We start from the raw sequence: 25,465 nt of genomic DNA on the forward strand, positions 1-25,465 counted from the left end.
TGACAAATAAATACTTAATCAGATAAAAATATAGTAAATGTCGGACATGGGAGATTTATGAAAGAAAGTACTTTTACAAAAACAAGTTTACGTAAACAGATTACAAGCAAAATATTTGATCCAACATAAACATATGGTCATTTAGACACAGTCCGATCTCATTAATGGTGACCACTTCCATCATTTCGTGTACCAATATTCTGCAAGCCTTCCACCTCGTCGCGCAATTGCAAAAACTCACGTCTCAATGCTAGATATGCTGTCCTCACGTCCTCTAGTTCGGCCTCCCGTTCAAGGCAAATACGTTGGTACTCTTTCATGGCATCAAAGTTTGCATTCCGTATGTTGATCTGACGGTGTGATCACAGATATTGGATGGCAACTTAGGCAGCCATTTCAATGGATGCATCGGGAGCATCGGTTGTGTCCCCGTAGAAGCTTCTCACATCGCCCCACAGTCACTGTAACCACTGCGTAAAATTTGTTGCCCAAAGTATTTATGGTAAATCTTGGAGGTGGGAGGTGGCAAGCAGCCATAGTTCGCCTCAGGATATCAAGTAATGATACTTGGACCTCATAGGGTTCCTCCATTCAAAACTACAAAACAAAACAATATAAAAAAATTCTAAGAACATGTAAAAAGTGAGAGAAAATTGATACCTAACAAAAATGATATTAGTTTCATTAATAACTTAGAAAACGGGGGAAAAAATTCTTGCTGTTGCTCAGTTACATAGAATAATAAAGATAACAAAAGAGAGAAAATGGAAAGAATGACAGCGAAGGAAGAAACAAAGAGAGTTAGAATCTTACATTGTGTGAACAAAACTCAACCCGAAAAATAGGGCCCGGTTGAAGGTTGGGTTAGTGTTGGGTGTTCATACTTCATAGTGCTAATCCAATAAATATATATATATATATATATATATATCCAGTCAGGTTGGGTTAAACATAAACAGTTACAGACAGTTAATTTTGGACAATCTGAGCCAAGAGGACAACGATAAAGCATGGTTACAACTATGGTATACTATACTATAATGTCTTCGCGCCATGCATGATCTGTTGCACTTGTATGAAGATGATAATGTTTATTTTTACACAATGAATTTATAAATTTTGTAGGTCATGGGTAGGGTTAGGGTTTCACAATTCAAACCCAACCCAACTTGTAATGGGTAGACACCCCGCCATTGATAGAGATCCCATTCTGGGCCTACTATTTATCAGAGGGTTCTTCTTCCTCAGTGTGAAGAACAGTGTTCAATTGCTTGTTGGCTTAGAAGAAAATTTGATATTTAGCTGTTCAATATCTTGAGCTAGTGAATAATAAGTTCAAATATGGACTACTCAGTTATAGGTAATAAAAGCCCACTTTGTACACATTTAAGTTTTTATTTTCCAGACTCAACGTCAAGGAGCCGGAGCTGCTTCAAAGAATTACACTAAGCTGATGAAAATATAATCTAGCAAAAACACTAGAGGAAAAACAAAAAAAACAAGAGGAACAAGAAAAGAGAAAAAGAACAAAAAGGCAATGAAAAATTCCCGTGACGATGACAAAATAGACTACAACATGCAATCTGTGAAAACCACCACAAACTTGACCACCTCAGAGAGCCATGGAAGCTCTAACGAGTAAGCATTAAGATAAGCCACCGACACTTTCAGACCAAGTAAGCAAGCTATACTTTGCAACGTGGAATTGCTAATGTAAAAGCTAATCCATAAAGGCTGCTCCAATTCTATACTATAAAATACAACATGGTGATTTGGCACTCACTAGTAGATCGTGACATTGGAGGGCCTCTGGGATGTCCTTGATTACCCCTCCCTCTTCCCCTTCCCACAGCAGTTTGGGGAGGTGGAGCAAGTCTAGGTGTTATCTGTTCACTCTTGGCAGAAACGAATATGGAGCTAAGATCTGTAGCTTTTGTTTCAGTATTTGAACCTATCAAAGAACTCCCTTGATTAGATTTCAAGAATCCAATGGAGTTTTGGAGGTTGAGCCCCCCACTATACAGACTGTTGATATTTGACATGTTACTCCCCTGGTTCTGTCTTGGAAGCTCGTTTGAACTATGCATGTTGAGAGTGTTGAAACCACTACTATTCTGATTACTGGCATTTACAGAGGTCCCCTGTTTTGATACTCCAATGGGCTTGCTATTGGCTCCAATGCTGTTCTGACCAACTGTGTTCAACTTATTGGCAGAAGACCCCAAACCACCTACCGAGTTACTAGGGCGTGGGGACCAATCAGCAAAAGTATCTATATCATCAAAATTAGTGGTGGATGCACCCGAGTTCTGTTTTTATTTCTCACTGTCACCTAATTGAGGGGCTAGATCGGAAAATGGGCGAGGAGGCCATTCTATATCAACTGCAGGGCATGACAGAGCAGTTTGCTGGGTAGATGCTGATGTCATCAACTGCCCTGCTGTAGTAGTAACTGTTGTTGGCTGTGAAACTGGCACCATTGGTGTGGATGATACACTAGCTGTGGAAGGCGGGAGGGGATTTGTAGGTCCCTTTGTTATGGGACCCCAATCATCATCCCATGCTGAGCCATTCTTTTTTGAAGAGAGGGTACCACTTGGTTTACTTAGTGGTTGAGTCTGAAACCCATTGGCTGCAGGCGTTATCTTTACTTCTGGAGTGCCAGCATCAGTTACAGTTACACCTCGTTTTTCTTCTATTTTCCTGCAATTGGAAAAGCATACAACCAGCTCAACATCCTTGGCTACAGAGATGTATAGAAAATGTCAAGGATGAAGTAACATAATCTTTCACAAAAAGCATGTATTTAGCAAATTGTTGGACATTCAATTGCTGGGCAATGATTAATGGCATAAGAAGTGGAAGAACATGCTCTGCAACAAATTCCACGCCATACTGAACAAATAGTAAAATAATAAGCTGTTATTCCACAATAACCATGCATCTTTTACTTCATACTTAAAGCCATGACAAAGCTATGTCAAACAAGTATTTAAAATACCAAGAGCAATTTTATGCTTCACAAATAGATTTAGCAAATAAGAAAACAATACCTGCTTGAGAATTGAATTTGAAACCCCCAAGGTACACATGAGTGTTGGGGCTGAATGATCAACAGCCGTACAACGTTGAATCGTTTGTAAGATATCTAAAATAGCATGTTTATCAAGAATGTGGATCATATCACCGAGGCATAGCAAAGCATTCACTCTCACCTGCCAATGGAGGCATCTCGATGGTTCAGATATTTAATTTTTCTGCCTATGTGTATCAGTATGCAAAAATATATCCATAAAGCAGTTGGTAATTAGTAAATAACAATATCGTATATGCTAACCAATAAATATTTTCATTGCAAACCAGACTAGCAGAATAAAGATCAATCCATTGCTGGCATTTTTTGTAGATTGGGGACTTCTCCATGCGAAGCTATGTATTTGTTCAACTGGACAGATGAAAAAATATTTCTATGTATCTTCCTAGCGTTTCCCATATCATTTTAAAAGTGTTGATGGTTCAGGAGTTAGATCTCAATTGATTTTACAACCAACTTGCTGTCCATAGAGTTTGATCTCCACTCTTAACATTTTACAGAACAATGATTGCAATAAATGAGGGATAATTTGGGCACATTACCATTGAAAAAGACACATGGCTCCCTGTTTATTTATCTATTTACTTGTTTATTTGTTTATTTGTTTATTTTGAAGGATAACATTTGATACATAGGAGTGTTTTTGTCTTCTTCAAGATGTATTTTGGACTGGTTATTAGGGGTGTTCCCCTCATGATGGGATATGCTCAAATCACTCCCCTAATATATAGTGTTGAGGTTCAACAATATCCCATTGCTTTGCTCTGGACTACAATAACAGAACCATATTTCAAGGTGATGCATGAAGCAAAAAAAAAATCAAAGTGATGCACTTTTTGAAGTTGTCTGATGATAGTGATCCAAACAAGGTTGAAGTTGTTTAATTCGGGCATGGAACCTGAAGCAGAAAATAGGAATTTGCATGTGAGAGAAAGGGGGGAAAAGGAAAAGATAGAATATGATGGAACTGTTGATAATAACATAAATGTAAATGGCCCATTTAGGCCCATTAAACTAGTGTATAACCGGGGACCTCGCAAGATGGCCCATTATGGCTAAAGAGGGGTAACCAACATCTATAAATAGTCCATGAAACAATGAGAAAGGCATCGAGCCATTTCAGAGTCTCTCTCTCTCTCTCTCTCTCTCTCTCTCTCTCTCCCTCTCTCTCTCTATTTTCTGATTTCAGGAGGCAGAGTCTCCCTTGAAGAAGACTCCTGTGGTGATCAGTTGTATTTGGGACACATTGTCACAGCCGGCACAATCAGAGCTGATCCAAACAAGATAAATTGTATGTTGCAGTGGCCCAACCCCACAACTGTCAAGGATCTTAGGGGACTTTTGGGTCTTACTGGGTATTACAGGCGGTTCATTAAGGGGTATGGCACTATGATTGCCCCACTAACAAACTTGCTCAAGAAGAATGCCTTCCAGTGGTTGGAAGAAGCAGAGAATGCCTTCACGACACTGAAGATGGCCCTTACGACCCCCCCCCCATCTTGTCCCTGCCAGATTTATCAAAACCGTTTGTAGAAGAATCAGATGCATCAGGAAAGGGCGTAGGGGCGGTACTGTTACAAGACAAAAAGCCCATTGCCTATTTCAGCAAGGTTCTCTCACCACTGGCCCATGGGAAATCCACGTATGAAAAGGAGTAAATGGCGGTTGTGTTGCCTGTGCAAAAATCGAGGGGGTACTTGCTGGGTCGAGCTTTCACCATTTTCTCCGACCAAAGAAGCTTACGATATCTAATAGAACAACCGGTTCTGAATGAGATACAACAGAAGTGGCTATATAAGTTGCTAGGCTTTGACTTCACAATAGAGTACAAAACAGGTCCGTCCAATCTGGTTGCGGATGCTTTGTCAAGGCAACATGAGTGCTGTCAGATGGTAGCTTCTAGGCTCACTTATCCATTTATGAGTCAGCTGAGGGAGGGAGCCTCTAATGATGCTAGTCTCACTGAGATCAGATGTACAAGGGCAGAATGGTGCTGCCAGGTAACTCAACCCACATTCTGGCCCTCTTAGAGCTTTTTCACACTTCTCCAGTTGGTGGCCATTCTGGCATCCTACGAACATATCGTAGGGCATCCTCTCATTTTTATTGGGTGGGGATGAAGAGACAGATTCGGGAGTATGTTGCCATGTGTGCAATATGTCAGCGGCATAAATATGACAATCAGTCCCCAGCTGGGCTGTTACAGCCTATACCGCTCCCGGAACAAGTTTGAGATGAGGTAACTATGGATTTCATTACTGGTCTACCTCCTTCCAGCGGAAAGACAGTCATTGTTGTTTTTGTGGATCGTCTGTCTAAGTATGCGTATTTTGCACCACTATCCCATCCATACACTGCAGCACAAATGGCCAAAATTTTTGTCCAGGAGGTCTCCCGTTCTCATGGCACACCCAAGGCAATTATCTCTGATCGGGACTCAGCTTTCATGAGCCGTTTCTGGGGTGAATACTTCCGGGTGCAAGGAACGAAACTCCATCATTCCACCAGCTATCATCCACAGTCCGATGGACAGTCAGAGGTGGTGAATCGTTCCCTTGAGACCTACCTTCGGTGCTTTACTAGTGATTACCCCAGGAAGTGGGCCAAGTGGCTGCCGTGGGCGGAATACTGGTATAACACCTCTTTTCATGTTTCAATTGGCATGTCACCTTTTCACGCTCTGTATGGAAGGGAACCACGCTACCTACTACCCTATGAGAAGGGATCCACAGCTTTGGCTGAAGTACATGCACATCTAACAGACAGAGATGCAGTCCTTAAGGACTTAAAGGCCAACTTGCTAAAGACACAACAACAAATGAAGGCCTACTATGATAAGAAACATCGAGATGTTCAGTTCGAGGTAGGAGACTGGGTTTATTTGAAGCTAAGGCCCTACAGGCAGAGTAGCTTGGCTAAAAGGTCCTCTCAAAAATTGGCTCCCAGATTTTATGGTCCATTCCGTATCATAACCAGGGTGGGAAAGGTGGCTTATAAGTTAAACCTCTCTAGCTCTTCCAAGATGCACCCCACATTTCATGAATCCCTATTGAAGAAACACTTAGGGCCAGTCCCTTCGGTTTCAGCTTGCTTACCAGAATTTTCTGAGGAGGGGGTTCTACAGACAGAGACAGATCATATTGCTGACTTCAGGTGGGTACGAGATGGCAATAAGTCAGTTCAGCAAGCCTTGGTGGTATGGAAACACCTCCCACCGGAAGACGCCACATGGGAAGATTACTGTCAGCTGCAGCAAAGCTACCCCAGCATTAACCTTGAGGACAAGGTTGTTATAAAGGGGGGAGGATTTGATGGAACTGTTGATAATAACAGAAATGTAAATGGCCCATTTAGGCCCATTAAACTAGTGTATAACCGGGGACCTCGCAAGATGGCCCATTATGGCTAAAGAGGGGTGACCAACATCTATAAATAGTCCATGAAACAATGAGAAAGGCATCGAGTCATTTCAGAGTCTTTCTCTCTCTCTCTCTCTCTCTCTCTCTCTCTCTCTCTATTTTCTGATTTCAGGAGGCAGAGACTCCCTCGAAGAAGACTCCTGTGGTGAGCAGGCTCTCATCAGAATATGGGTAAACCAAAAAGCAAGTGACCAACGACAAATTGAAGGGGCTAGAAAGGACTAGGGGTAAAGCAAAAAGGATATGGGTAGTAGTAAGGAATGATTTAAGTGTGAAAAATTTTAACAATGGATATAGAATTAAAAAGAATGCAATAGCGAAACAGGATTCATGTAGCCAACACCACATAGTTGGGATAAGGCTTGGATGATGATGATGATCTTATATAGAACTTAAATGAAACACATTATCTTTTTGGTCAAAAAACAAACTGAATAGAACAGATAAACAAATTTGCAGAACAGATTCATGTAGTGTAGCCAACTCCATATATAGTTGGGACAAGGCTTAGATGATGATGGATCTGAAAAATGTAGGAAATATCATATAATATACTTCTTATTTATTTCTTTCATTTGATGTACTCTAATAAATTCGTTGTTATTGATCAATAAAAAATCAAAAAAACTAGACTAGAAGTGGCAGAGAACAAAAATACTAATTATAATAAAAACCTACCTAAGTTAATTAATTATATATATTTTGGATGTCCATTAACTTATATCCTTATCATACTAAACCAAATACGATTTTAAAACTAAAATATGAGTGACAGCATTCACAATTAATACAAACTAAATTGTCACCTTCTAAAACAACAACGAACATTTCCAATAATCCCCATTCACCTACGCATCATTACTGGGTATCACACACTTGATGACTGATACAAACTCCATAGAAAAGCATCATTAAAAGAAGAAAAAAAGAGAAGCAAGATAAATTTAAGGATATGGAATGTGAAGTCAAACCTACTAATCTATGACAAGTTATCCTTCACTTCTAGTTGGAAGTTAAAACTGAATGAGGAGATGAATGCAACACATGACACAGATGCATGAAACAAACATCCCAAACATACCGCAGCCACTGTCGTTTTAAGTGCCAAGCCATGAACACGAGGTAAAATTGCTTGCTTCACTAGCTGCCAAAAAGAAAAAGAAGGAACAGAAAAAATAAAGTTTATAAGGCTTCACATATTAAAATGTATCAACCATCAAATAAGCATCAACAACAAAGAACCTGAACTTGTCACTATTTTAAATTAGTTTCTAGAGTAGGGAAAAGAAACTTAAACCAACCCCCTTGTCATCTTACTCAAGAACACTAGTCAAGCTAAAGACATGACCCATTTTTAGATCTAGGTGGTAGTTCAGCACTTCAACCATTCTGGTAAATATTTGAGGGGGGGGGGGGGGGAAGAGAGAGAGAGAGAGAGTGATGACTTAACCAGTTGCCTGTGATTTAATTGCTTCTGGTGGTGGTGTGGACGACAAACACAAGCATGCTTTCTTTTCTTCTTCTCTTCCCCTGCTGCCAGCAGAAACAACATCCCCTATCTTGTTTCTTTGTTTGTCAAATCCCCCTTCACAATTCTTTTTCCTGTTTCAATTTTTTGCTTCTTTTCATCTGATATTTAATTACTAATTATATGGATTTGGTCAGACCTGACCCTTTGAATGGTTGAACTGAACAGTTCAACTGTTTCAACCAGCTGGGTCAACAGCTCTTTGACTAAGTAAACATTTTTTTTTTCTATACAATGGATCTAATGATGGACTGAACTGCCTCAGACTCCAGATGATGATTGAATGGTCAGACAGCCAAGTCAATGACTTGTTGAATACCTTGTTACCAGCTAGAGGATTAGCTCCTGGCACAAGCTCAACAAAATAATCATTTCCCTCCTCGGTTTAGATTTTAGTTCAAAACCTTACTCCTTAGGGAACTCAAACCTTGATGCTCCATAATGAAAGCCTCTATTTCTTGTCGAAGTTTCTATTCCCTCCTTGGGTTGCTCCTAAAGCGTCCAAATATGTGGCCTCCACTCCTTCAGGGATCCTACCATATAGAGGACTCCAGTCACAACATTTGCTTTCTCCATACTCACTATGAATATCAAGCATAGATGCCTTCATCTGTGACAGAAATACTCCAATGCATGTGTTACCTTCATGACATTTATAGAAATCAGAGGCAATATGGCACATTAGTTGTCAAGGCGTGGCCTAGGTGACTAGGTACCCTTGGCTGGGCACCTAGCCCAAATGCCTTGCTTTACAGCAACTGGGTGCCTGTCTAAGCAACTAGGCACCTGCCTAGGCGACAAAAATGACAAGGCGGGCGCCTTATTATAATATCATCTATATTTCTACATCTTATTAACATGTGTGTTAATACCTTATATTATACACTGTATATATTGTTGAGAATTCTATTGTTATTTGCTTGTTTAGTTTATTTATTTTCTGTTAGTATGTTCAAACCACAGTCCTTTAGTTAAAAGTTGTTTAAATAGTTTTGCTTAAATTTGTTAGTAGCAGCCAACCTATCAAGGGTAGGGTATATGTGGCATTGCACTCATTTTAAGAGGAAAGAAGAGGCTCAAACAGGAAGGAATTCATTCACATCTCTCAATCTAGGGGCCGATTCCCTTGAAAGAACCCTGAGTTAGGCATATTCCTAACAGTCTGGTATTGGAGCTTGGATGCCAAATACCTGTGCTACATTCATGGAGGCAAGAGTTGATCAGGTAGAGGTTGAGCTCCACCAAGTCTCCGACGATGTGAGAAATAAAAGAAACCATGACAGTCATACTGTGCCGTCTCAAATAGGGTACGCTAGAAAAACACAAAGGCGGCGATCAAGAAGGGGGCAGCCAAGGAAGCAGACAACGAGGGAGTTTGAGCATCGACAAGAACATCAAGTTACTCTTTTCAGTGTTCTCTAGAGGTGACCCAATTGCTTGGATTTATCAGAATTGTTAGAAGTAGTTAACAAGGGCAGTATTGACTTTTTCATGTTATTCTTTCTCTTTTATATCTGCTGTATTTTTCCTAAGGGTATTATAGTCATTTTGGCCTTAATAGAATGTTACAACTTGGGTCGACAGTAAGGAGAATAGAACAGATTTCTCCTTTCTAGTCTTCCCTCTTTTCCTCTCATTTTCTTCTCTTTCTCTTCCCTTTCTCTTCTTATCTTCTATTATTTTCTTCATATTTTCTTACTTTATTAAAGTTGGAACATGGTATCAGAGCCTTGAGGTCAACTGTACTATCCACGTCTCAACTTTTTGTACCCTAGGAAAATAGAATATTCTCTATTCTTTGTTGGAAAGGAAAATGACTTAAGAGGACTGATCGCCCACTTTGAAAAGAGGCTTTAATGCCTCAAGTTGCAGTGTTGTGTGAGTTGGTGGTGCTTTTCTAAAAGCCCTCTATTCGGCAGTTCGAAGAGGGCAGCTTTGTGATGTTTCGAGTTGTGAGGTAGGTGCTCCTCAATGTGCGGTGATTTTGTAGTGGTTTGTGTTGTGGTGACACCTTGTGGTAAATATGCAATCTTTCCCAAGTGTTTCTAAAGTAGAGGGCTGATGATTCTTGGTGTTTTTCCTAAAGAAAAAGGTGTGTTACAGTAATTGCATACCAGCTGTTTGACAGTTTTCCTACGTGACAAATCAGTGATCTCAATTAACTACAGTGAAACTCAATGGTACTAATTATATCCTATGGGCCAAGTCAGTTGAGGTATCTCTCATTGCGAGAGGCAAGTTGAAGTACATCAAGGAGGGTCCATTGAAAAGTGAATTAGAAGGGTACAAGAGAATGCCCAAATTATGACATCACTTTTGGAATAGTTTGGAGAATCACATTAGTGTAAACCTTATGTTTCTAGACACGGCCAAGGAGATTTGGGACCATGCCAAACAATTGTACTCTGGACAAGACAATATCACAAGAATTTACCAGTTGTACCAGGACTATTTTTCTCTTCAACAAGGGGATAAAAGTGTAGAAGAATACTATGCTTCTTCTGTTGCAAAACAAGTTATATGCCAAAGAGTCCAAATGTGCTTTTGGACAATCAAGGGTTCATTATTTGGGACACGTAGTTGAAAATGGCACAATGATGGTTGACCCAGGAAAAAGTAGACTGTATACAACAATGGCCACAACTAACCACTGTTAAGGATCTATGAGCATTCCTAGGGTTGACAGGATTCTACCGCCAGTTTATTAAAGGTTATGGACAGATTGCAGCCCCACTAACAACCTTGCTCAAAAAGAACTCTTTCAGCTGGTCTGGCCAGGCCCATGATGCATTTAAAGCCCTCAAGTCAGCCGTTTCCTAACCGCCTTCTCTAACACTTCTGGATTTCAACAAAGCATTTGTAGTAGAATGTGATGCCTCAGGTCTTCGGGTGGAAGCAGCACTATGCAAGATGGACAACCTATTATGTATAATTCATTTCCACTAATGCCACAAGCAATTAAACGGCCTAAGCTCCCAAAATTCTCCATGGATATGGAGTTGTAGACAGAACCATTACGTATAATTGATTTCCATTGGGTTAAAAATGGCACCCATGTGATACCAGAAGCATTAGTGGTATGGACTCAACCAAGGATCAAGATTTCAATACGATACGCCCCATATCGGGCATATCGTATTGTATCTTTGGGGTCCTGAGACACCTATTGACAGGTGTTTCAGGAACCCTCTTTTTTTAATAAAAAATATACATAAAACCTCCTCAAAACAATTTTTGAAAAAAAAAAAATAAAAGTGCATGCTTTTAGTACCAATGCACCTCTTCCGATACACAAGGGCATATCGATACTTTGAACCTCGGACTCAACTACCGGATGAGGATGCTACATGGGAGCCATACCTACACCTGCAAGTTTCCTCACATTGACCTTGAGGAGCTCACAGAGAACCCAGGCCTTTATATGGGAATAGACAACCGGTGCATGAAGTATACAAGAGGACACGTCGGCATACAAATAGGTCAAGTGGTTAGAAGGATGTAAGCCTTGTAATACTCTCTCTCTCTCTCTCTCTCTCTCTCTCTCTCTCTCTCTCTCTCTCTCTCTTCTTCTTCTTCTTCTTCTCAGTCTAGAGGTCGGCTCCCTCGAAAGAACCCAGAGGCAGATTCCTAACACTGGATCTGTTACAATCTGTGCAACTTCACCCACCTCAAGTGGGTCATCCTGATTCTTGTAGTTGGTTGTGGGAGAAAATAATGGTAGGTTCTCTGTAAAATCTTTCTATAGAAGTATGTGCCAAGATTATGACAATTTCTCAGTGAACAGAATCTAGCATAGTGGGGTGCCATCCAAATTTGTTTTTCCTTGACTGCAGCTCTGGAAGAATGTTTAACTTGGGATAAATTACTGCATAGGAGAATGACATTGGACCAGCAGGGGTGTGTCTTTTTCAGAAGAGTTGGAAACTTCCAATCATTTATTCTTTCACTGCCCAAACGCTGTCAAAATTTGGACTGTGCTTTTTGAATACATTTGGCTCAGCTGGCTGCTTTCAACAGTCTATTAAAGTTTTTTACAAAGCTTGTAGATTAAAGTGTTGATAGTAGGGACAAAACTGTATGGAGAATGCTTCCCCATGGCTGCTTTTTGGTCTATATGGGAGGAAAGGAACTTGTGTTTTTGAAAACATCTATGCTGATAGTGATGTGCTAAGGGCAGTCCAATGCACGAGGCTCCCACCAATGCAGGATCTGTGGAGGGACAGATGTACGTAACCTTACCCCTGCACATACACAGAGGCTGTTTCTAAGCTGATAGTGGTGTGCTCCTGAACAGAATTGAAGGCAGGCGTTGTTCATAGTAAGCTGCTCATAAGGATTTCAGGGGGTTGCTATAGATATTCTTCTTTCTTGTTAATTTCTTGCTAGCAAGTTGTATAGATATATACTCATGGGATGTACAAGGCCTACAAGTGCATCTCATTTTGTTTATGGATAAAAAGGAAATTTTATTAAACTGAAAATAAAGGCAGTACATCTCAAAATGATGGTTGTCAAGTTGACAAACCAAATACAGATCAGATCAAACTGTGAAAGAATCAAAATTACAAGGATTCAACTCCAGAGTACCCCATAAATTCTCTAACAGATCAAAATTACAATGTTTTTTCCTTGTCCTTGAAAACCCTTCTGCTTCTTTCTTTCCAGATGGACCAGCATACTGTGAATGGGATATAGCTCCACAGAATTTTAGCTTTCTTACTTCCTCTGATCTTCGGCCATTTGGAGAAAATCTCTGATGGAACCAAAGGATGAAATGCATTCTCTCCAAACAGGTAGGAGAAGAACTTCCAAATAGAATTTGCCACACTACATGAGAAGAACAAATGCAGAACTGTTTCTTCCTCCCGGTTGCACATATAACAGCAGTTGTTAACTGTAAGCCTCTGGATTTCAAGTGATCTGGGGTTAGGATACTGTCATGTGCAACCAGCAGTTCGCTACAAATGCATCTCATTTTGTTTTATATATTTTTTTATCAGAGCGAACAGATTTATTAATAATTGAGTTAATGATTACAATTACAAACAGAGCTGAGACTGAAGACCCACCCATCCATATGTTGTATTTAACCTTCTATAATGCTGCCCAGAAATATTGTTCCCTATGGACCCCTTGTTTGGCCAAGGAATCTGCCATCCCATTAGCGGTTCTCTTAACCCATCTGAATGTTGCACCAACTTCCCTTGCTAGCTTTCTCAATTTCCCTTGAAGTTTGCCTATAAATCCAAGTTACTGAGTTGTTTCTGCACATCCAAGAGATGACCATATTCAAGTCCCCCTCCTACATGCTGCAGTTCAATTTGCTTAGCTAACCTTAGGCCTTGTAGTAATGCCAATACTTCAGCCTTTAAGGAATCAGCATAACCAATTGATCCTGAAAATGAAGCCACCACCTTGCCTTGTGCATTCCTAAATACACCCCCAATCCCTGATGGTCCCAGATTTCCAATTGAGCTTCCATCAAAATTCCTCTTTACCCTATTATTTCCTGAAGGCTTCCACTCCATTATAACTCTCTTTAGTTGTGAAGGAACTTGCCACTTATCCCCATGCCCACAATATGTCATCCATGGAGTACTCTTTGAAGGCCTCTATTATAACATCAGGCCTTGTAGCTAACCTCATTTTGTTTTATACTATTAATACAATACCTTACAGTCTCTGCAATGTTTTTAAGACCAAATCCATATTAATTTTGAAGGCATGGTCGTTCATAATTTTTATAGATTAAGGAGCAGTTAACAGGTTAAGAGAATCAAAACAATTCAAAAACCACTGACTAGGGGACCCTGGCCTACACTGAATTTCATGGTTTAACTGCTTGGTCTGGTTTCTCAAACATTGGATTTTGAATTACCAACAGAATACAGTTTCCAAGCATTTACTTTTCAAGGGGAAAATCACTTTCTTTAAATCATAAATATGTAAGCAGAGGTGTTTGGGAAGAAAGAGAACAGGACCTTTGAAAATAAAACCAGGAAAACCAAAGATCTTATCTCTCATATTTTTTTATGCAACATTTGGGCTCTTAATTCTTAAGTTTTCAAAGGTATTTCTTTCAATGATCTTCAGAGAAATTTAGCAGATGTCCTCCTGAGAGTGGTTTAACTTGTACACTTTGTACTAGGGAGGAGGGACTGATAACTCTAAGCTTCAATGGTAGTGCTCAAGGATCCACAGGTCAAGCAGGAATTGGAGGAGTAATCCATGTGAGGGGGGGGTGACCATCTATTGGGCTTTTAGTGGTCCGATTGGGAGAGATGGCACGGCAGAGATCTTAGCTGCTCTCACAGGTCTTCATTATGTCAAAATGCTAGGCCTTTCCTCTCTAATCATCAAAGGCGATTCTGCCAATACGATAAAATGGTTAAGGGAGAAGAACGGAGGGTCTTCGAGGCTTGCTCATCTGCTGACTGAGGCTAGAGATATTTTGGATTCTCTGAATGTGAAGCTGATCTGGATCCCTAGGGAACTAAACTCCGTAGCTGACAACTTAGCCAAATCTGGAGTTCATAGAGAATCTCTTAAGGCTTCTGTACTGTACATCTTTTTTTTTTTATCAGTAAAAAAGATTTCATTATAAACTTAGAAAGATTACAGAAATGAGTAGCCTCAGCTACCCCACTAGAAGCTAGCGTTTGCCAACTATCGACTTTTAATTATCCAGCCTTACAACCCAGAAACAATGTTCCCTGTTAACCCCCTGTTTTGCTAGCTGATCTGCAAAGCCATTTGCCGCTCTTGGAGTCCACTGTATTAACCAACTGCATGTCTTTGGAAAAGCATTTAAACTTCTTAATTTCATTTCTATAGAGCCAAGGAGTCTGTTCATTTTGTTTTAACCAGCTCATGACCACTTTGGAACTGCCTTCCACAACCAGTTTTCTCACTTCCAACTCCACAGCCTTTTGTATCCCAAAAACCACTGCCTTTAGTTCAGCTGTAGTGGAGTCTCCCCTTCCAATAGGGCCTGAGTGAGAACATCCCCACCACAGCCCCTTTGTCATTTCTTATCACCTCTCCAATTCCAGATATTCCTGGGTTGCCAAAACTACTTCCATCAAAGTTCAATTTGAGGAAACCAGAATCAGAGGGATCCCACTCTCTTAAAACCTTCTTTTTAGTTGATGAAGAGGAAGCTACTGTCCTCCAATTTCTGAAGATATCATCCACAGTAAAATCCGAGAACAATCCCACAGATTTTACCCAAGAAATCACCTTTATCATGATCCCTTCTATCAGCACTTCCTTGCATCTTTGCTTTTCTTCAAAGATCCTCAGATTTCTTTCCTCCCATATCACCCAAAGCACTGCTGCCGAGTGCATCTCCATAGCATTCTACCTCTTCTGTACTGTACATCTGTCATGTTCCTGTTCTTTAAATAAAAATTTCAGTTAAGTTTTCTAAAAAAATCATAAATATGTAAAGGGAACTAAAAGAACCAAAAAGAAGAAAAAAATTGGGGACTAGTTAAAAAAATAAAATAAAAATAAAGGATACAAAAATTGAAGATATCACTTTGACAGATGGAGTATTATCACCCTTGAATCTCAATATACTTGGTAACAAAATTGAATCAAGATTCACAAGTAAAATAATTGAAAAGTAAATTTGGTCTGAGCTTCAAGAACTTTTATTCTACCTATTTCCTTTTCCATGCTGAAACATCTCACAAATATTCCCAGAGTTAAAGACGTGCAACTCCAACAAGGTATTATAATGGCCCTGCTCTATTTCCTCCTCTCTCACCTGATGAAGAAGTAGGAGTTCAATTATGAAATCCTCCCAATCAACATTACCTCCTTTTGATTGTTGGCATTGTTGCTTCCTAGCTTCCAAGTCTTCTAGAAGGCAACTATCCTTCTTTTCACCTGAAACAGTGCCGGGAGGTCGCATAATCTCATCAATTCGCAGCTTAGCTGCATCTATCTTTTCTCTCCTCCTTTTGCATGCCAAACTACCAGTAACGAAAGATGGAGGCAAGGCATTAAACCCCACATTCTTCTCCAAAATCTGTTGAAGTGAGAGCTTTTTGCTCAAATCTGATTTTCCACTCCACCATTCCTTACTTTCTCGATCTTCATATCTCCTCCTATTTTTTTGGTAATCCTCACCATTTTCACCTACATTCTTAAAGTAAGAAGATTCTTTTGAGAACTTTGAATAAATGCCTGCCAAGCATTCTTGTGACAGCTTGAGCTTCTCCACATCATCATAACTCAAACATGGAACTCTATTTCTGTCTTCTAGCTCAAAGTACTGAGAATCATTAGTTACATCTTCCAAATTGAACCAGTCAGGTTCTATACTCTTCCTCTTATTGCCTGGCTTCAATCTTGACTTCATCTCCATATATTGAATCACTAAAGGTGCATTTTTTACTATATTCTTAACTGTCACATCTTTTCCCCATGGTAAATTTTGAGCAACCTTTACTAGAGTCTCTTTGAGCTCTTTATGCCTCTTTTTGGATGTGGTGACTGTTGAATGCACCTCCTTTGCTATATCTTCAATTTCAACATCAACTTCATTTAACTCTGCTACAAATTTCAGGATAGCAGCAACCATAGGAAGAGGCCTCCTTCCTGTTGTCAAGAACCATTTAACTGCACACTGCAGAAGAAACCTTCCCTGTTTAACCATTTTATCCATCACATCCTTTGAAAATCTGGAAAAAGTAGGGCAGGTCCTAATTGCCTGTTCGAAAGAGGTCACAATATCAAATTCAGGCAACTTCAAATCAAGAAAATCGACGACACGAAAGATCATCCGGCCAAGCTCATAAACATCACAACCAATTACTGAGGCAACCTCTGCAATGGAAAGGGGTCTGCTGTTCTTTCTCATCACAACATATGAACAAGCACCAACAAGAACAAGGAACCACTCTCCACCACCAAACTCTTCATCAGTAATTTGCTGAATCATTCGTTTTACCTCTGCAGAAGTTGCAGCTGAGAACCCTAGTTTTAAAGCAATATCTTCAATAACCTTATCAGCTTCATATAGCTTCTTTTCTTTATAACTGTATTCACCACTGGCAGAAGCACCAACACGGACAAAGGTGCCCTGGGGGCCATTGATACCTCCAAAACTTGCTTGGAAATTGTCAAGTTCTTGCACAATACCACAATTCCTACAGACCAAGGTGTCAGTGAACTCATCACGTATGACAGTCTTCTTATTGCAGCTCTTGCAGGTACGGGAGTTCTCCATCCCTGTGCAACCAAATTAAAAGGAAGTTAGAGCTCAGGCATTTCTTTGAATTACTTGTGGGGCTAGCAAAAGTAAGGTTTTGAAAATATGCAACAATCTCCCTCTACCCATTGTTTGACAATGATGAAAGATAACTGATTGCAACCGAAAAGCTTCCAAGATATCAATAACATTGGAAGAAGAAAAAAAAAAGATAGTGACTAATTATTAATCTCCAAATCGATAGATTGGCAAGCAAACAAAAGAGACTGGATAAATTCTAACCAGTCAGAACATTAGCTACATACAAAAATAGGAGAGAAATCATACAATCTAGTTAATGTTGATGCTAACAAAGATTTGATCTCATGCTTAATATCATAATCAAGATCAGATTCATCGAACAGAGACCAATTATAAAACAAAAGGAAGCTGCTTGCTCCAATAAGTGTAGATTACACTGGTGAAACATAGTTTTTGTAAAATACCAAGTCCAAGGGCCAAAAGCATTTTTGTATAGTTAAGTGTAGATTACACTGGTGAAACATAGTTTTTCCTTTTCCTCTTTTCCTTTTTTACAGGTGAAGATGTTTTTACTAGGTATAGTCGTAGAGAAGCAAGTTTTTTGGTATAAAGATTAAGTAGTGTTTTAAAAGCCCCATATACAAGGACCTTATGTGAGACCATGTACAGTACAAAATATACGCGTTCAGCTCTATACATTAAAAGAATTAAAAATAATTGAATCCCATTGGCCACCATTGATTTATCCATCACATAGAGAAAATATTGGACAACTGATCATCTGAAATCCAGAGGTTCCAATATGGCTAGCAGATGCTGTCTGTGTGAGGAGCAAGAAGAGAATGCTACTCACTTATTCATCTCATGCAAGTTTTCAAACTTCTTGTGGAAAGTGTTTACAGCTATGTTTGGGGTCTCAGGCTTTCACCCAACTTCAACAGCAGAGATTTTCTCTACTTGGCCCTGGCTGAATGGGAGTAAGAAGGTGGTCAACCTCCTTGGGTGCCTGACCTTGGCACTCCTAGACCAACTTCCCTTGCGAGGCGGCCTTCGTTAATGGCTAGCATGGCTACCAGGGTTCCTCATGGGCTTCCTCACGCTCATGGGGACAGTGCATGGACCGGCACTGCACCAAGCACACTGAAGGGAGGTTTGGCATGCGGGTCTAGCTCAAAAATGTCCCTTCACCTCGCCAACCCCATGTCTAAGCTAATTGAGCTACCCCGTTGCCCATAGCGCACGAGAGTGTTCCGGCCTAGCGGTTGCCTATCATCCTTGGCATATAGGTGTCCCTCCCCATCGGCGCCACATTCGCCTCTCATCATGGCCTTCCCCCTTTGGCACGTAAGTGGCGCCTCCCATGGACTGGTCAAGTCCATAGAGAGCCCCGGCCATGAGCCTTGAGGTCATGATCCAGTGCCACTGACCTTGGTGAAGCCTTCTCATCGGGCAACACCTAGCCCTTCAACACACATGAGGCTTGTCCTGGCCTAGACATCGCACGGGTTTCTTCTGTTGCAGAACTACCCATGTGACATGGGGTGGGTGTGAGACAAAGCGGGGATGCCGTGAGCGAGGTAGGTTCAGGTTGAGTAAGGTGGTTGCGAGCGGTGTAGGCCTGAGCTGGGTGGGTGGGTCCCTGGACTACCACGGGCACAAGGCCAGGTTGTAGAACAGGGTTTTGGAAAAGATATTGACTCCATTCAGTACAATTTTTAATATCTGTAGATCTTTAAAGGAGCAAATGGTAAATGGGGTTTCCAGTAACACAAGAAATGCATTGATGAGAGAAAAACCATGGAAGAATACCCAGTTGTTGAGAATGAAGTTAGTGAATTACGAAATACTTAACATCAGAAAGCATGACTACAAGCTACTCATGTGACATAATATAAAGCCTATCCAATTCCATGGAGTTCAGTTTCAGCATAAGGTTCATTATAGCCCATTTCCATATCGACTACAGAAAAAATCACGTACAAACCCGATTAATGACCGAAATCCACCTAATTCAGGTTTAATGTGAAAGAATTCTAGACAAACAAACAAGAATGGAAATCACCCAAAACCAATCTAGTTCAAGAGGAAAACAATTGGCAATCAATAAACAGCTATTTGTGTTTATTTAGCTATTTAAGGCCTAAATCAAACATTTACCTGATGAGATTCTTCGAAGTGGTGTGGAGCTTTGATTGCAACGCCAATCAAACCACTTCCCGTTATATAAATTCCCCTAAATTTTAATAGAAATTTACAAGTATTATAGATTCAGAAACAGATAGGGAAAAACTCCAAAATGATTCCAACACACAAATACCAATAAAGAATATAATGGAGAGAAAAAAATTGATCAAATACCTTAAATGATGCTACTTGCTATTAATGGTTACAGGGCCGACGTTGGTGGTCAACCAAGAAAACGAAAAAAAAAAAAAAAAAAAAAACAGAGTAAGAAATATATAAGAAGAAGAAGGTATCGAACTTACCTTCATTGTTAGCTTCGTGCTCTGTGCACATGCAGAAGGAGAAGAAATGAAGAAGAAGAAGAGGGGAAGATCTTACCTTCACTGAACCGTAGAGAGATCGATTTTATCTTCCACAATGAGATAGGAGAAAGAGACAAGGGTTCAATTGAGGGTTCAATCGAATCGAATGAAAAAAAAAGAGGGAAAATTGCAATTTAGTACCTTAAAATTTCGGGGTAGTGTCAAATTAGTACCCGAACATTCAAACCTGTCACTGCAGTACTTAAATTTTCAAAAAGTGTCAAGTTGGTCCCTATCGTTAACCGACCATCGGTTATCTATTAAAATGTCAAAACTACCCTTCAAAAGAAGATATTGTTCGTTGTCTTCTACCTTGAGATTGAACCATAGAAAAGAACATATAACGTATAAACTAATTAAAAAAAAAAAACAAAGAGAGAATAAGAAGGCAATGACCATTAATTCGGCAATGATATATATATATAGATAGATAGATATATATATAGAGAGAGAGAGACAGACAGACAGACAAACAGGCAAACAGATAGAGAGAGAGAGCTTCATGTGTGGGAGAAAGGTTCCATGGGAAGAAACAGGGGAAGTGTTAGTTTACACGTCATATGTTCTTTTCTGTGGTAAAAGACAATGAACAATGTCTTCTTTTGAAGGGTAGTTTTGACATTTCCAACAGATAACTGACAGTCGATTAATGGCAGGGACCAACTTGACACTTTTTGAAAATTTAGGTACTGTAGCCAACATTTCAAAGTTTGGGTACTAACTTGACACTACCCCCAAATTTCAAGGTACTAAAGTGCAATTTTCCCTTTTTCCATTCGATTCAATTGAACCCTCGACTAAACCCTCGTCTCTTTCTCCAATCTCCTTGTGGAAGGTAAAATCGATCTCTTTACTATTAAAAGTGAAGGTAAGATTGACCTCTCTTCTTCTTCTTCATTTCTTCTCCTTTTGCGCACAGAACACGAAGCTAGCAGTGAAAGTAAGTTCGATACCTTCTTCTTCTTATCTATTTCTTACTCTGTTTTTTTTTTTTCGTTTTCTTGGTCAACCACCAATCTCGGCCCTGTAACCATTAATGGAAAGTAGCACCGTTTAAGGTATTTGATCAATTTTTGTCTCTCCATTATATTCTTTATTGGTATTTGTGTGTTTGAATCATTCTGGAGTTTTTCCCTATCTGTTTCTGAATCTATAATACTTATAAATTTCTATTAAAATTTAGGGGAATTTATATAACGGGAAGTGGTTTGATTGGTGCTACAATCAAAGCTCCACAAATCACTTCGAAGAATCTCATCAAGTAAATATTTGAATTTAGGCCTTAAATAGCTAAATAAACACAAATAGTTGTTTATTGATTGCCAATTGTTTTCCTCTTGAACTAGATTGGTTTTGGGTGATTTCCATTCTTGTTTGTTTGTCTAGAATTCTTTCACATTAAACCTGAATTAGGTGGATTTCGGTCGTTAATTGTGTCTTTACGTGATTTCCTCTGTAGTCAATATGGAAATGAGTTATAATGAACCTTATGCTGAAACTAAACTCATGGAATTGGATAGGCTTTATATTATGTCACATGAGTAGCTTGTAGTCATGCTTTCTGATGTTAACTATTTCGTAATTCACTAGCTTCATTCTCAACAACTGGGTATTCTTCCATGGTTTTTCTCTCATCAATGCATTTCTTGTGTTACTAGAAACCCCATTAACCATTTGCTCCTTTGAAGATCTACAATATAAAATATTGTACTGAATGGAGTCAATATCTTTTCCAAAATCCTTTACGGAGTTTGTTGGACTTGTGATGCTAACTCAGTAGCAAGTTAAATTTATCATTTAGTGTCTCCAATACTCCACAAAAGTAGATATTAAAGTTTGAATGTGATCCTCAATTCTGTTGGTTTTACCTATTCAGTATCTATGATCCAAGTCTAGCAAGAAAGAATAGGCTTCTATGTGGTGAATTTTGAAGGACTCTTGAAGTTTTGCAAAATAGGGGCATGAATATTTTTCGTGCTGCAAAATACATAGAGTTTTGCAAAATACATATTTTTCCCGGAATGAATCCTGCGGCATCAAATGGTTATCCAAACACCCACGTCTCATTCATTTTACCCATTCTTTTTCAAAATCGATAAGAAATGAAGCTAGTGGCAGAGGAGTTCACATATGCCCTCACAGAATGCGGCCCAAAAATGTCCAAGAGTACATCACATTCGTGTATGAGAACACTTCCCAATGACAAGTACAAGAAATGTTCTAAATGCACATTGAGATGTGCATGTAGGGCGCTTTTGGGGCCCGTTCTATGGGGGGCAAATGTGAACTCATGGCAGCGAAAGGAACATGCCTAAGAACTCACCTGGAGTTGGGATTGGCTTCATTGGATGACCCAAGTGAGGTTGAATGGATGGATCTATTGTTGTTGTGGCCGATCCTCTTCCTGGTCGACCGTAAGACAGACGAGGATTTACGAGACTAAACACTTGCCCACGACAAACTATTTCCCCACTCATGTTGATGTTCTTGAGCCTATATTAGTGTTGCAAACAGGTCAAAACCAATCCGGTTTAGAAAATAATCCCGCCACTGTGACCCCAGCGGCCCAGCCTTCGGCACCCGACGTCCATGGCAGACCCTAGACTACAACCTAGCCCTATGCCCGTGGCAGTCCGGGGACCCACCCACCCAGCTCAGGCCTACACCACTCGCGACCACCTTACTCGACCTGAACCTACCTCGCCCGCGGCATCCCCACTTTGTCTCACACCCACCCCATGGCCTAGCCCCATGTCACGGGGGTAGTTCTGCAACGGAAGAAACCCGTGCGATGTCTAGGCCAAGGTAGGCCAGGACAAGCCTCATGTGTGTTGAAGGGCTAGGTGTTGCCCGATGAGATGGCTTCACCAAGGTCAGTGGCATTGGATCATGACCTCAAGGCTCATGGCCAAGGCTCTCTATGGCCTTGACCAGTCCATGGGAGGCGCCACTTACATGCCAAAGGGGGAAGGCCATGATGAGAGGCGAATGTGGTGCCGATGAGGAGGGACACCTGTATGCCAAGGATGATAGGCAACCGCTAGGCCGGAACACTCTCGTGCGCTATGGGCAACGGGGTAGCGCAATTAGCTTAGACATGGGGTTGGCGAGGTGAAGGGCCATGCTTGAGCTAGACCCGCATGCCAAGCCTCCCTTCAGTGTGTGTGACACAGTGCCGGTCCATGCACTGTCCCCATGAGCGTGAGTGTGCCCATGAGGAACCCTGGTAGCCATGCTAGCCATTAACCAAGGCCGCCCCGCAAGGGAAGTTGGTCTAGGAGTGCCAAGGTCAGGCACCCAAGGAGGTCGACCAACCTTCCTCAAATAGTACGTTAAGCTTTTGGTGGTCTGCCAATAGGAAACATGACTTCTCCCAATAATCAACTGGCACAATTTATGATAGTGCCTCTCAACGTAAGCCTGCCAAGTGTAGGCAAGGCTAAGCCTGTGTTAGACTGTGACACCCGTGTCCGCTCAGATTTGGATCCACCTCAATGTTGAACATGATCCAATCTAATTGATATTGAGTCACATATACTTATATCTATATAAGATTAATATGATCTATCAATAAAGCTTTTCTGATTAACTGTGTGCGTCTTCAAAGAATTATACTTGGATCAAAAGAATTATAAGTCCAACTCCCTACGAAATTATCTTTAGGTCATTTTATTAATAATAAATAATATTTTAATTGATTTCTGTATTATTTATGATATTCAATACCCAAAGGTGATCCAAGTCCCATAAATCTGCATTCAAGAAATTTATGTTTTATACCTAGCAAGTAAATACATTTTTTTCCTTAGGCTGTTTCATAATTAACTCATATAGATACTTGAAATAGGACAATTTAGAACACTTCAGGTAGGGCTGCAAGTCAGGCCGGGTTAGGTTGGGTTGAGGCCAACCCTAGCCCAACCCTAGGTTCTAAACCCCCAACCTAACCCTAACCCAACTCGACCTTCAACCCGACCCACCCAACCTTAACCCTAACTAAATTTCTTCAACCCTAGCACAACCCAAAGTCAACTTTGGGTTGGGCCCAACCCAACCTTCTTCCCTTCCCTTAAAATCTTGTAGAATTTCTTAGTCTTAGATCTTAACTCAACTTTCATTACGTATATTAATCCTATGTTTTATTAGCATTTGTTTGTTGATGTTTTTATTGGTTCTTTAACTAAAAAATTCAGAAAAAAAAAAGTGTTTGAAATGACTATAGTTTATTATGATGACTTATAATAGATATTTTATGGGCAGCAAGCTATGGGTGAAAAACAACAGAGAGGAGATAAAGAATAAAATATTCAGAAAACATAAAATATGTTATCAAGGTTTTAGTATTTCCAATTAAGATTAAGTGAAGGGATTATCTTAAATGAAATCAATGATATTACGTGGTAGTGGCTATACAACTATTGTGAACGTTGGAAAACCGACTCACTTTACCATTTGGGCTAGAAATGGTGTCGCCACCCATCACTTTAGGAAGTGGAGGTGATGGGACCTCCGAGAATGATTTTCAAAATGGTTCGCTTTAATAGTGACTCCAATAGCCCAAGGCACCGGTCCAACCAATCCAGTTAAGACTCCGATGGGAGAGGGAAGGGATTAGGCACCCCTCTCCCGAGTCCAATAAGTGGGAGCCACATGGTATACTAACAAGCATAAATAAGTAATTATCTAATTGATTAAAGCATAATCAACAAACTAAACCCCCAGGTCCTTCCCCTTTCCATTCCAAGAAACCGAATTCAGTGATCATTCAATGCGATTCACAAAACTGAACTGAACATTTAGATTAAGCAGCTCAAGAAAACTTAAGGAAATCAGAACGACATTAAACCCAATCCTAAGCATGCGAGCATTTAACAGAAATCCAATCCAGATTCAGAGTTTCTCACTCTTCTATTTACGCAGAACAGAATATGTTGAGCACAAACATTAGCGGTAGCAATATCAGAAAAAAAAATTATAATCAATGAAATGAAATACACGATCAGTAATTCATCGAAACCCATGGTAACAAAGAAATATACCACTAGAGTAGGATTACCAGGGTTGTATGTCGGCCTGAACTCGACGATGGATGAACAGGGGAATCGGCTGAACTGACAGATGCGCGTCACTGGTTTTCAGACTTCAAGGAGTTAGATCAGAGGATCAAAAGCAGGTTCGAGAGTGAACTTCACTGATTGGGAAAATGGTGATGCCACAGGGACAGGTTGCTTCGAATTTCAGAGGTGGCGCAATTGAGCTATTGTTGCGACCGAAAGATTTGCACTATCGATGTCGGGCTGAGAGCTGTCGTTGCTGTGGTTCGGTTCCAATGATGGACAGTCTGATTTCGAATTCAACGATCAGGGGATTTGATCCAATGGAAGGGAGAAAGAGACGGAAGAGAGATATGAGAAAAGGAGGGAGGGGGGGAAGAGATCCGATTGGATTCGTCACCGCTTCTGGTTCGGTGGTGGGTTCGACGGTGACAGAGGGGGCGGCAACTGGTTCGGCGCAGAAATAGAAAAACAAAACGAATTATAAAAGAAAGAGAGGAGAGAGAGGGAGAGGGGCCGGTGGTGGAATGGGAGATCGCTGGGCTAGAATCCGCCGCTGCGACCAGTTGCAGGGCAATCTCGT

At 40.4% G+C, this 25,465-nt stretch overlaps 1 protein-coding gene and 1 pseudogene across 8 annotated transcripts; both read right to left on the minus strand.

Moving 5' to 3' along the window:
* Positions 1-2,944, minus strand: LOC148867383 (SCY1-like protein 2 B; annotated as a pseudogene). Its single transcript, XR_016109598.1, has 3 exons — positions 2,869-2,944; positions 1,784-2,743; positions 1-597 (listed from the first exon to the last, which is right to left on the minus strand). The product of XR_016109598.1 is annotated as an SCY1-like protein 2 B (transcript).
* LOC148867384 (plant-specific TFIIB-related protein PTF2-like) lies at positions 1,331-25,465 on the minus strand. 7 transcript variants are annotated; one of them, XR_016110644.1, is made up of 6 exons: positions 24,885-25,451; positions 15,706-17,281; positions 7,595-7,657; positions 7,320-7,396; positions 3,054-3,215; positions 1,331-2,703 (listed from the first exon to the last, which is right to left on the minus strand). XR_016110644.1 is itself a non-coding variant. In XM_088980673.1 (4 exons), the coding sequence occupies exons 3-4, from the start codon at positions 17,277-17,279 to the stop codon at positions 15,361-15,363; spliced, it is 1,647 nt and encodes a 548-aa protein (XP_088836799.1). In that variant the 5' UTR covers positions 17,280-17,281; positions 19,440-19,515; positions 24,885-25,022; the 3' UTR covers positions 14,587-15,360. The 7 variants fall into 7 exon arrangements, 3 of the variants coding, with proteins under 3 accessions (XP_088836799.1, XP_088836798.1, XP_088836801.1); XR_016110643.1 differs by lacking the exon at positions 7,320-7,396 and adding an exon at positions 19,440-19,515 and having other exon boundaries at positions 24,885-25,348; XR_016110642.1 differs by lacking the exon at positions 7,320-7,396 and having other exon boundaries at positions 24,885-25,465.

The sequence above is a fragment of the Nelumbo lutea genome, chromosome 3 (assembly GCF_056320005.1).
Source record: "Nelumbo lutea isolate HS-2025 chromosome 3, American lotus-T2T, whole genome shotgun sequence".
Lineage (NCBI taxonomy): Eukaryota > Viridiplantae > Streptophyta > Magnoliopsida > Proteales > Nelumbonaceae > Nelumbo > Nelumbo lutea.

Bases quoted from the DNA above. Each gene is read 5' to 3' on its own strand.
- LOC148867384 (XM_088980672.1), bottom strand. From the start codon at position 17,279: ATGGAGAACTCCCGTACCTGCAAGAGCTGCAATAAGAAGACTGTCATA. The intron at 15,434-15,705 runs GTAGAATAAAAG...TTTAAAGAACAG, and splicing joins CAGCATGGAAAAGGAAATAG to GAACATGACAGATGTACAGT.